Below are 13,192 nucleotides of genomic sequence, written 5' to 3' on the forward strand. Positions count from 1 at the left end.
CCATTGGAGTAAAACCGAGAAGTTTTTTACAAGTAGCCATTGGCCAGGTGACTCTGAGAATGAATGCCCTGAGAAGGACTTCACCATCAAGAGAACTGAACACGAAGCTATCAGGAACATGTAATACCACAGTTATCCCACTGTGATCTGATAGGTGGTTTCAAAGCTTGTGTTGTTGACACAGAGCCTAACTGAACAGGAAAACTGAGAAAAGAAACTGACCCTCCTAGTTTCTAAAGAAATTAGAACTGAAACTGAGATTGGAAACCAAAACTTCTGGACAGACTGAAACAGGTTAAAACAAGATAAAAGGACACAGAGACATCTCAGCTCAGAGGATGATCCCAGGCGGAAGAGGAGATCCTGAAGCCAATAATAGGCAAATGTACAGTTGCTGCGGCTGTTTCAGTGAGGACCTACTCCACCCAGACGGAGTTGAGAAGGTTCTGCAGATGTGTGCCAATTTTGTGAAGTGTCTGCGTGGGTTTCCTCCGGGTGCTCCGGTTTCCTCCCACAATCCAAAGATGTGCAGGTTAGGTTGATTGGCCATGCTAAAAATTGCCCCTTAGTGTCCTGGGATGCGTAGATTAGAGGGATTAGTGGGTAAAATATGTAGGGATATGGGGGTAGGGCCTGGGTGGGATTGTGGTCGGTGCAGACTCGATGGGCCGAATGGCCTCTTTCTGTACTGTAGGGTTTCTATGATTTGGTAAGACTGTGTGCGCAGTACTCCGATTGGTTATGCCCTGCTGTTGGCTGTGAATCAGATTAAATCCTAGAAGAAGTGTGAGCAAAATGCGAGTTTTGAAGGACTTTTTGACTGAGGTTGATGACACATAGGCAGAATGGACAGCCGAACCAATTTGTAAGATCCCTCTTAATTATATCTGCCATTTACAGTTTATTATTGACTACAATCTGCCTGTTAATTCATATTTAACTTATGATGATTTTGGGGTTTAGAGTATAAGTGGTTACCAAAATTAATATTTTGTGTTAATTTTGTTTGACTCTTGTATGGTGAAAATTCTTCTGTTTATGATGTGGAGATGCCGGCATTGGACTGGGGTGGGCACAGTAAGAAGTCTCACAACACCAGGTTAAATCCAACAGGTTTATTTGGTATCACAAGCTTTCGGAGCGCTGCCCCTTCATCAGGTGAGTGGAGAGGTGGGTTTGCAAAGACACAATTGCAAGATAATGGTTGGAATGCGAGTCTTTACAGGTAATCAAGTCTTTACAGGTACAGACACTGTGAGTGGAGAGAGTGTTAAGCACAGGTTAAAGAGATGTGAATTGTCTCCAGCCAGGACAGTTAGTGAGATTTTGCAAGCCCAGGCAAGTCGTGGGGATTACAGACAGTGTGACATGAACCCAAGATCCCGGTTGAGGCCGTCCTCGTGTGTGCGGAACTTGGCTATCAGTTTCTGCTAGGCGGTTTTGCGCTGTTGTGTGTCTTGATGGTCGCTTTGAAGAACGCTTACCCGAAGACCGGAGGCTGTGACTGCTGAAGTGTTCCTCAACAGGAAGGGAACACTCCTGCCTGGTGATTGTCGAATGGTGTCCACCATTTGGCCTGGGCTTGCAAAGTCCTACCAACTGTCCTGGTTTGAGACAATTCACATCTCTTTAACCTGTAATTATCCCTCTCTCCACTCACATTGTCTGTACCTGTAAAGACTCGCATTCCAACCATTATCTTGCAATTGTGTCTCTGTCTATATATGCCCTGTTTGTGAACCCACCTCTCCACTCACCTGATGAAGGAGCAGCGCTCAGATTCCAAACAAACCTGTTGGACTTTAACCTGGTGTTGTGAGACTTCTTATTGTTCTTCTGTTTAAACTGTGGAAACCTGTGGCTTCACGCTTTCAGTAAATAACTGGGATTTCAAACCTCTTCCTTCAAAATCAACGGTTACGGATCTCAACTGAGATCATAAACCTCACTTCAATCCGTGCCAATGACCAACCAGCCTTGTGATGCGGGAGAAACCGAAAGAAATGGAAGAGGAGTTAGTGCTGGGGAGGCCGGACTTCCTGTAGAAAGGTGGATTTCCTGATTGTAAAACTACAGCAACCTAACAACCGTGTGAGGCTGCTGTACCTGTGGCTATTTGCAGTGGACATGATGCATTCTCAAAACCTCTCCAGCAAGCAAACCATCAAAACTAAATATAAATCCTCAAAATCAGCAGCCAAATTCCAAATAGCACTGAATACAATAAAGATCATTGTTCAATAAGCAACAGATCCCTCATACAAGTTTTTCAAATATTGGTTTCCAAATTGAGGGGCCCACGTGTACAACGTAATAGTGCTCTGATTGCCAGTTTCAGACTGAGATATTCCCAGTTTAGTGCAACCCCCGCACCCCCCCCCCCCGATCCCTTTTGATAGAATCATTGAACCCCACAGTGCAGCAGGAGGTCATTCGGCCCATCGAGTCTGCACTGACCACAATCCCATCCAGGCCCTATCCCCATAACCCCCTGCATTTACCTTAGCTAGTCCCCCTGACACTAAGGGGAAATTTAGCATGGCCAATCCACCTAGCCTACACATCTATAGACTGTGGGAGGAGACCAAAGCACCTGGAGGAAATCCATGCAGACACGGGGAGAACGTGCAGACTCCACGCAGACAGTGACCCGAGCTGGGAATTGAACCTGGGCCCCTGGCGCTGTGAGGCAGCAGTGCTAACCACTGTGCCGCTGGGAATCGAACCCGGGCCCCTGGCGCTGTGAGGCAGCAGTGCTAACCACTGTGCCGCTGGGAATCGAACCCGGGCCCCTGGCGCTGTGAGGCAGCAGTGCTAACCACTGTGCTGTTCTTCTTCTCCGCTTCACTTTTTATTTAACTTTACATTGTCTTCTCACAAAAATCTATTTTACGCTGAATAAAGGGGACATTTTTTTCATGAAAATAATGAGACTATCTGAAAGACTTTGGGGAAGGGGCCTGAATGGTGTTTGTTTTACCAGAGCTAGCACAGGAGTGATGGGTACCCTCAGACTGTCCTTCTTGACTTTAAAGTTACTGTGACCAGCCCCAAATCGTCATGGTCAGAAACACAGAGAAAAGACTGAAGACCTGTACAGACTTTTATTCAACAATTAATTCTTTCTCCAATCTTTACTCATTCCTAAAAAAAATGCTGCTTTTCAAGAGCTCCTGTGAAGTTTTACATTCAGGGAAGCCAAAAGCACTCTACTCATTGAGAGGAACAGTAAAGATATCAGATGTCATACCTGCTGGAATATAACAACTTTTTTACTAATCAGATACACACCATCTATTGTTCATAATCTATAAATTGCTGAAAGGAAGTAAGAATTATTTAATTGGCTTCTACTATTTAGAAAGGGTTAGATGTAAAGATTTCCAGTTCACAGTAAGTTTAAGAATCGCTCCGTCAATGTGGGGCAGATGAATCGCAACAATATCCTCAGAACATTCCAGAGCATCTGAGTTATTTCAGAGGTGACTGAGAGGGGGAGGCGATAGCCTCGTGATATTATCGCTAGACTATTAATCCAGAAACTCGGTTAATGTTCTGGAGACCCCGGTTCGAATCCCGCCACGGCAGATGGTGGAATTTGAATTCAATAAAAATATCTGGAATTAAGAATCTACTGATGACCGTGAAACCATCGTCTGAAAAAACCATCCAGTTCACTAATGTCCTTTGGGGAAGGAAATCTGCCGTTCTCACCTGGTCTGACCTATATGTGACTCCAGATCCACAGCAATGTGGTTGACTCTCAACTGCCCTTGGGCAAACAATGGGCAATAAATACTGGTCAGCCAGCGATGCCCGTGTCCCACCAATGGATAAAAAAATGTTCAGTAAAACAGAGAATACCATCAAGACTGAAGTTTGGTCCAATGTGGTGGATGCGCTAATGAAAATGTGATGATTACGCAATCTTCATTAGGGTCCTCTCAACCAAGTGACTCAATGGGGAACGTCTGGGCCTGCACAGTCTGGCGATACCCAAATGCCATGATGATGCTGTGCCAGGTTTTGCACATTGGTTGTTGAGGTTGGGTGGCTCAGTTGTGAACTCGCTCTGTCACGATGGTGAGGAACCAGGATCAGTCCCCACTCTTTGACAAAGGGTCACCTGGACTGGAAACGTCAGCTCTTTTCTCTCCTTACAGATGCTGCCAGACCTGCTGAGATGTTCCAGCGTTTTCTCTTTTGGTTTGAGTCCCCACTCTCTTCTCGGCCACTCAGTCACTGGGACCTCCCGGAAACATTTTCGGAAATTTGTTGGGCTGCATCCGGACACCGTGTGTCTGCTTCAGTTGCAGGATGATCAGGGTGTCAGCTCACGGTCGGGACCCCTCGCAACATTTCCGAGCGGGAGATATCGGGCGTAACTCCCTGCAGCTCCGGAAGCTGGAAGGTTGGCGATCTGACTGAAGGTGCCAGGATTCTGTGGACTTCTGGGATCAACCATCAAGGTCCACATTCAGAAAAGGACTGGGGGAGATCAACAAAGGCATTGGTGGGTGCATGGAGGCTAAGAAAATGAATGGGGGGGTATCGCTATGTTCTTGAGAAGAAAGTATTTAGGGAAATGGTGGGGGAATGAGATTACAGAGGCTGTTTCAAAACGGGCCATGGGCACAATGGGTAATTCTTTATACTGTTAATTCCTCGGAACTAATCATCTTTCCACTGAGACAGAAGTGAATTTTGTTCTATCAATCTGGGTTTGATGCAAGCCTAAGGATGAGATATATGCTCTTACACTGTCCCTCCCACTATCCTGAACATTTTCCCTTAACAAGAATTATTACGCATTTCAACGAATTTTCTCTGAGATTGTCCCCAGACAGGTTTTGGACATCCAGTTGTGAAAGTTGCCACCAGTGCTGGGTGTTGGGAATAACCAGGAGATGGAGAAGTTGCATCGGGTGTGAGACCGACATTTCTAATCGACAGGCACAGAGGTAACCTCCAGAGGACATTCCTGGGTCACGGGGGGTGACAGCTCACTTTGTACTGCACTCACAAAGCTGGCAACAGGCAAAACAAAGTTCAAAATACAATCGTGTACAATCGGGAACTCAGGTGGAAAGAGGAGATGTTTACAGAACTTTAATTCTAACGGATGAGCACTTGGCACATCATAACATTCAGGGCTATGGGCCAATCGCTGGCAGATGGGATTAGATGGGAGTTCAGGTGTTTCTAATGTGTCGGTGCAGACTCGATGGGCCGAAGGGCCTCTTCTGAGCTGTACGATTCTATGATATGATGGGACGGCACAGTGGTTAGCACTGCTGCCTCACAATGCCAGGGACCTGGGTTCGATTCCTGGCTTGGGTCACTGTCTGTGCGGAGTTTGCACATTCTCCCCGTGTCTGCGTGGGTTTCCTCCGGGTGCTCCGGTTTCCTCCCACACTCCAAAGATGTGTGAGTTAAGTTGATTGGCCATGCTAAAAATGCCCCTTAGTGTCAGGGAGTTAGGAAGATAAATAAGTAGGGTTATGGGGATAGGGCCTGGGTGGGATTGTGGTTGGTGCAGACTCGATGGGCTGAATGGCCTCTTTCTGCACTGTAGAGATTCTATGATTCTATTCAATGATAATTCTGCAATTAGATACAGAATCTCGGAGCTCCTTGCCAAAACCCAGGTCAATTCAAAACAAGTAGTCAAGGGCCAACACTGTCATGTGGGACTAGAGTCACGTGTGAGCCAGACCGGGTAAGAAACGTCAATTTCCTTCTCTAAAGAACATTAGCGAACCAGATGGCTTTATACATCACCAGAACAACCACACTACCAGCTTTTCATCTCGTGACTAGCTCTCTCATACAAACTCAACCAATCAACAGAGAAAGATTCAAAAGTAAAGTTGTCCGAAAGCAATTAAAATGAGGAATGATTTTTTCCCCCAAAGTCCGGCATTTCTGAAACACTTGCTCAACGGTGATCCAACAGGAAAAAGGTCCAAACCTTGCAGGCAATTGAGCTGTTGAGGTTTAAACAGTCACTTTTCATTCCATTATTTCAACTGTAAATATTTTCTGTTCACCAGTTTTTTCAAGCAGGGAGAAAGGAAGAATCAGGAAGACCTGTACAGGGCCGGGTAGAAAAACTCAGCACTGAATCCGGTTACCGTTGAGTAAATCGTGAGAACAGATACAAGCCACCAATCAGGAGAAGGCCCCGCATTCCGAACATCATTAGCAACAGGATCAGAATGACTGACATGATTGGTTCAATGACTTGATTTCCCAGATTCCACCGTGGAAATCCCATGCTGATTAAACGTTGATTCAGATCCGCAAACAGTGAACGTCCTTGGTTGCCTTGTCCCTGATAAAGTGGGTTCGTATTCTCGGAGTTATGGATGAAACCCTGGTGGGAAAAGATAGGATAACAAAAATAAAAATCAGCATTCGTTCCAGCGTTTTATTCGATACTAGTGTTCGGGATTGATAGGCCATTCCTAGTTGCCCTGAGTTAGTATGTTAGGCCACTTTAGAGGGCAGGTAACCATGTTGGTGTGGGTATGGAGTCACATAGAGGCACAGGCCAGGTAAGGGCAGCAGATTTAGAAACATAAAAACACAGAAACTAGAAGCAGGAGGCCATTCGGCCTTCGAGCGTCCTCCGCCATTCATTTTGACCATGACGGATGATCGAATTCAATATCTTGATCCCCCCTTCCTCCCATATCTCTTGATCCCTTTAGCCCCAAGAGCTATATTGAATTTCTTCTTGAAATCAGACAACGTTTTGGCCTCAACTATATTCTATGGGAGTGAATTCCACACATTCACCACCCTCTGGGTGAAGAAATTTCTCCTCACCTCAGTTCTAAAAGATTTACCCCTTATCCTCAAACTATGACCCCTAATTCTGGACTCCCCACCATTGGGAACATTCTTTCTGAATCTACCCTGTCTAACCCTGTTAGAATTTTATAAGTTTCTATGAGATCCCCTCTCACTCTTCTAAACTCCAGTGAATATAATCCTCACCGACTTGGTCGCTCCTCATTTGACAGAGCTGCCATTCCCAGGAATCAGTCTGGTAAACCTTCACTGTACTCCCTCTATAGCAAGGACATCCTTCCTCAGATAAGGACACCAAAACTGCACTTCCTTCCCTAAAGGTTACTTGGACTTTTAAGACAATCTGATAGTCTTGGGAGTCCCTTTAACTGACAAGACTGAAAAAAAAACAGTTGGTTAGGTGTGGCTTAATGGATAGCACATGAAACAAAATATTGTGGGTTCAGATCTCACTCCAGAGCTTTGGGATTTTGGGTTTCTATATGGGAATTACTGAATTGTCCTGCAGTGAGCCAGCATGGACTCGATGGGCCAAATGGCTTCCTTTTGTGCAGTGACGTCTCTGTAACTTCAATTTGTGAAGTTGGTCAGTTCTGACCTCTCGCTCTCTGGTATATTAGCCTAGTAACAGAAGCACAGCACCAGCTGCACTCCTTCAGAGAGAGTATTGATGTAAATCACGCTGCTTAGAGGACACCATTCGCAGGCCATGGTCAAAGTTAGAGATGAGAAGGAATCTCTCATCCGATAGTGACAGCGGCTCAAACTCTCAGGAAAGAGTTAATTCAAGAGCAACTCAGACCTTTCAGAGAGCACCGGCTGAAATGTGACAAGAGATGTAGGAGTTTTGGAGATATTAACCGCACTGCCCTATGCTTTCAGAGAATAGAAACCCCTATTCAGCAGCAGAGCCGGAAACCAGAGGACACACAATTATGGCAACTGACAAAGAGTTGACATGAGATAAGGGCTTTTCCACAGCTGGATCCGGTGACCTGAAAAGCACAGACCAAAATCTTCAATAATAACTTTCAAAAGGAAAGTGGATAAATACTAGAAGAGGAAAACACTTAAGGACTATGAGGAAAGGTCAGGGAGAGTGGATCGCTCTGCTAAAGAACTAGCACAGGCATGATGGGCCAAAGAGCTTCCATCTGTACTGTATGGGGTGGCATGGTGGCACTGTCATTAGCACTGCTGCCTCATAGCGCCAGGGACTCAGGTTCGATCCCCAACTTGGGTCACTGTCTGTGTGGAGTCTGCAAATTCTCCCCGTGTCTGCGTGCGTAAATGGAGTTGAAATCAACCATGATTGAATGGTGGAGTGGACTCGATGGGCCGAATGGCCTTACTTCCGCTCCTATGTCTTATGGTCTTATGGGTTTCATGGAGTTTTTCACACAGAAGGTGGTGAGTGTCTGGAACAAGCTGTCAGAGGTAATAGTAGAGGCGGGTACAATTTTGTCTTTTAAAAAGTGTTTAGACAGTTACATGGGTAAAATGGGTATAGAGGGATATGGGCCAAATGCGGGTAATTGGGACTAGCTTAGGTGTTTAAAAAAAAGGGCAGCATGGGCAAGTTGGGCTGAAGGGCCTGTTTCCATGCTATAAACCTCTATGACTCCGGTTTCTTCCCACAGTCCAAAAGACATCCTGGTTAGGTGCATTGGCCGTGCTAAATTCTCCCTCAGTGTACCCGAACAGACACCAGAGTGTGGCGACTAGGGAATTTTCACAGTAACTTCATTGCAGTGTTAATGTAAGCCTACTTGTGACTAATAAATAAACTTTAAAAAATGATCCAATTATATCATTTGGCAAAAATCCTGCCAGCTGCTCTCTTGGCCCTGAAACCAAAAGGGTGTTAACTGATCCCGGTCCCTGGGGGGTTCCTGTAGGTGGAGGTGATGCCCACCTGGAGAGCTGGCACAGGCAAGATGGGTCGAATGGCCTCTTTCCGCCCTGTAACAATTCTGTGAATTCCCAACCCAGCCTGGAACCCGCCAACAAGGGAAACTCCCACATTCACAGATTGTTAAATGTATAAAACAGCAGCAACAGGAGAATCAACCCAGTTTGAAAGCTGCTGCTGTGTGAGTGGTACTGACCTGCCGCGGTCTGTTCAGATTCTCTCTCCCCTGAGGCTGTTTCCTGATGCGGGGATCATCATCTTGTACAATGTCTCCATTAGCCAGAATGCGAACCATTTTCCTGCGCTCTGTTCCAGGGGCAGGAGGCAGAGAAAGAGACAACACTGAGCCAGAGACAGGAGCAACGCAGCGAATATCCCAGTCCCTGCTGTAATATTCCTGCTGTAATATCCCAGTCCCTGTGCCTCTCACACACTTCCCCACACAAACACTCACAGAGGAAATGTGAGTCATCAGTGTTACAGAGAATCAACTCCGATAGAAGCTCCTTCCCTTCCCCGGCAAAGCCTCTCCGCAACAACAGTCCCGTTCAACTACTCAATCTCCGCAATGGAGAGAGTCTCCGTGTAGCCCTGACCTCCCCTCAACTCCCCCCAATCTCTCCCCGACACCCCTAATCTCTCCCCAACTCCCCCCAAGTCCCCCTACTTCCCCCAACTCTCCCCCACTGCCCCAATCTTCCCCATTGCCCCCAATCTACCCCCAACTCCCTCAATCTCCCCCAACCTCCCCCCAATCTACCTCCAACCTACCCCCAACTCTCCCCCACTGCCCCAATCTCCCCATTGCCCCCAATCTACCCCCAACTCCCCCCAATCTAACCCCAACTTCCCCAATCTAACCCCAACTCCCCCAATCTACCCCCAACTCCCCCAATCTCCACCAACCCCCCAAATCTACCCCTAACGTCCCCCCAATCTCCCCCAAACCACCCCAATCTCCCCCAACTCCCCCCAATCTACCCCCAACTCCGCCAATCTCCCTCCAACCCTCCAATCTACCCCCAACTCTCCCCCACACTGCCAATCTACCCCTAACTGCTTCCCAATCTACCCCCAAATCCCCGATTCCCTCCAATCTACCCCAACTCTCCCCCCAACTCCCCCAACATAGCCCCAATCTCCCCACTGCCCCAATCTACACCCAACTCCCCCGAATCTCCCCCAACGCCCCCAATTTCCCCCCAATTCTCCCCCATTCTCCCCAACCCCCATCTACTGCTAACACCCCCCAATCTACCCCCAACCCACCCCCAATCTACCCCAACTCCAATCTCCCCCCAAATCCCCCCAACTCTCCCCCACAGCCCCAGTAGCTGGGGGGAGATTGGGGGTGTAGGGGAGAGATTGGGGCGGCACGGTAGCACAATGGTTAGCACTGCTGCTTCGCAGCTCCAGGGATCTGGATTCGATTCCCGGCTTGGGTCACTGTCTGTGTGGAGTTTGCACATTCTCCTCGTGTCTGCGTGGGTTTCCTCCGGGTGCTCCAGTTTCCTCCCACAGTCCAAAGATGTGCAGGTTAGGTTGATTGGCCATGCTAAAAATTGCCCCTTAGAGTCCTGAGATGTGTAGGTTAGAGGGATTAGCGGTAAATATGTAGGGATATGGGGCTGGGGCATGGATGGGATTGTGGTCGGTGCAGACTCGATGGGCCAAATGGCCTCTTTCCGCACTGTAGGGTTTCTGAAAATTTTAAAAAAAACTCTCCCCATTACCCCAATCAACCCCCAACTGTCCTCACTGCCCCAATCTACCCCAACACCCTCCCAATCTCCCCCCAAATCCCCCCAACTCTCCCAACCCCCAATCTACCCCAACTCCCCCTAATCTACCTGAGCTCCCCAAATTCCCCCAATCTACCCCCAACTCTCCCCCAAGTCCCCCAATCAACCCCCAACCACCCCAACTCTCCCCCACAGCCTCAATCTACCCCCAGCTAGCCCCCAACTCTTCCAATCCCCAATCTCCCACAACTCCCCCAATCTCCCCAACTCCCTCCAATCTACCCCCGATTTCCCCAGCTCACTCCAATCTGCCCCAACTCTCCCCTCAACTTCCCCCAACCGAGCCCCAATCTACCCCAACTCTCCTCACTGCCCTAATCTCCCTCAGCTCCCTCCAATCTACCCCCGATTCCCCCAACTCCCTCCAATCTCCCCCAACACTCCCACCAACTCCCCCCAACCTAACCCCAATCTCCTCCAACTCCCTCCCAATCTCCCACAACTCTCCCCCATTACCCCAATCTCACTCTCCTCACTGCCCCAATCTACCCCAATTCCCTCCCAATCTCCCCCCAAATCCCCCCAACTCTCACCCGCAGCCCCAAACTATCCCCAACTACCCCCAATTCTCCCAACCCCCAATCTCCCCCAACTCCCCCAATAACTCCCCCAATCCACCCCCAACTCTCCCCCAACTCCCCCAATCTACCCCAGCTCTCCCCCTACTCCCCCAATCTACTCCCAACTCTCCCCCAGCTCCCCCAATCTACCCTCAACTCTCCCCACAGCCTCAATCTACCCCAATCACCCCCAACTCTCCCCCACTGCCCCAATCTACCCCAATCACCCCCAACTCTCCCCCACAGCCCCAATCTACCCCAATCACCCCCAACTCTCCCCCACAGCCCCAATCTACTGCAATCACCCCCACAGCCCCAATCTACCCCAATCACCCCCAGCTCTCCCCCACAGCCCCAATCTACCCCAATCACCCCAACTCTCCCCCACAGCCCCAATCTACCCCAATCACCCCCAACTCTCCCCCACAGCCCCAATCTACCCCAATCACCCCCAATTCTCCCCCACATCTCCAATCTCCCCAACTCTCCCCACCACCCCAATTTACCCGAACACTCCGCCACAACCTCAATCTACCCCAATTTCCCCCACTCTCCCCCACAGCCCCAATCTCCCCCAACTCTCTCCCACAGCCCCAATCTACCCCCAAATCCCCCAACTCTCCCAATCTCCCCCAACTCCCAATCTCCCCCAACTCCCCACAACTGCCCCAATCTATGCCCAACTTTCCCCCACACCCCCAATCTCCCCCAACTCTCCCCCACTGCCCCAATCTACCCCCAACTCTCCCCACTTCCTCAATCTACCCCCCAACTCTACCCCACATCCCTAATCTACCCTCTCGCCCAACTCTCCCCCGGATTCCATCTGCAGCCTCAATATGGTCATAAATATACGGTCAGTGAATACTTTCTCAGACCATTCAATTCCCGGCTTGGGTCACCGTCTGTGTGGTGTTTGCACCTTCTCCCCGTGTCTGCGTGGGTTTCCTCCGGGTGCTCCGGTTTCCTCCCACGCGCCAAAGATTTTTAAAGTTAAAGTTTATTTATTAGTCACAAATAGGCTTACATTAACACTGCAATGAAGTTACTGTGAAAATCCCCTAGTCACCACACTCCGGCGCCTGTTCGGGTACACTGAGGGAGAATTTAGCACGGCCAATGCACCCTTACCAGCACGTCTTTTGGACTGTGGGAGGAAACCAGAGCACCCGGAGGAAACCCACGCAGATACGGGGAGAACGTGCAAACTCCGCACAAACAGTGACCCAAGCCTGGAATTGAACCTGGGTCCCTGGTGCTGTGAGGCAGCAGTGCTAACCACTGTGCCACCGTGCCACCCTGTGTTCTGTTTGGCTGATGCTACTTCAGTTTAATGGGGATTACTGACGGAGTTTCGCAATGAGTTCCAGGCGACTAAACTAAATACGAGGTGACGTTGTTCGGTGGAGAAACAGCGAGCTTTGTGGCTGATTTGTGGCCTCGTGCTTTATGTTGTGACGGTTGCTGCTTCCATGATGCTGAAGGGACATTATCTGACTGTGACACTATATAAAAGGCTGCAGCTCTCGACCTCAATGACGGAAGACCTTAGACATGTTGGAGAAGAGCTGTCTGCCCTGAAATCTGGCTGCTTTGTTCATTCCCTCTTTGTTTTTTTTTTAAACGATAAAAAATATTTTCTTTGCTTTTTGTCTGCTGATGAATGACCTGATGGCTTTTATATGCAAACTAATTTGGAGACAAACTAAATGAATGAGCGATTAGAAAGGAGCTTTCAGCGATAATTGAATTTCTTTACTTGTTAGTTTGCAATGAAAATGTCATATATATAACGGTGCCTCTATTCAGCCCAAATTAGGTCTCGTTAGAAAGAAATGGTTTCTTTAGTGAGGCATGGAACTTCTCAGAGTTGGCCCTGTAACTATGGAGGGCAGCTGGAGGCAGCTCCTCAACACACATGTGCTTCAGTTAGTTGGGCTGTATAGACTTGTGAATTCCTATTCAGCGTGGCCTACCCTCAGTGTCACTGGGGGTTAAGTCTGGGCCTTCTCCTGAGCAGCCAAGCTGAAAATGTAGAGTGACACTTGAAGAGTCGGCAGCGAAGGCCCCACGTTGTACACGAGCTTTATTGTTGCATTTCC

The 13,192-nt window shown here is 48.5% G+C and overlaps 1 protein-coding gene across 1 annotated transcript; it reads right to left on the bottom strand.

Annotated features, from left to right (window-relative positions):
- Positions 1–3,090: 3,090 nt before the first annotated feature.
- Positions 3,091–9,166, bottom strand: LOC144480183 (protein FAM241B-like). The gene is made up of 2 exons (XM_078199338.1): positions 8,925–9,166; positions 3,091–6,376 (listed from the first exon to the last, which is right to left on the bottom strand). The coding sequence occupies exons 1-2, from the start codon at positions 9,021–9,023 to the stop codon at positions 6,131–6,133; spliced, it is 345 nt and encodes a 114-aa protein (XP_078055464.1). The 5' UTR covers positions 9,024–9,166; the 3' UTR covers positions 3,091–6,130.
- Between the last annotated feature and the right edge of the window lie 4,026 nt (positions 9,167–13,192).

Source organism: Mustelus asterias, chromosome 28 (assembly GCF_964213995.1).
Source record: "Mustelus asterias chromosome 28, sMusAst1.hap1.1, whole genome shotgun sequence".
Classification (NCBI taxonomy): domain Eukaryota; kingdom Metazoa; phylum Chordata; class Chondrichthyes; order Carcharhiniformes; family Triakidae; genus Mustelus; species Mustelus asterias.

What these genes read in the sequence shown, in the direction of transcription:
- LOC144480183 (XM_078199338.1), bottom strand. Translation starts at nt 9,023, where the DNA reads ATGGTTCGCATTCTGGCTAATGGAGACATTGTACAAGATGATGATCCC. An exon ending in ATCTGAACAGACCGCGGCAG is followed by an intron (nt 6,377 to 8,924) that starts GTCAGTACCACT and finishes TTTTCCCACCAG; the next exon opens with GGTTTCATCCATAACTCCGA.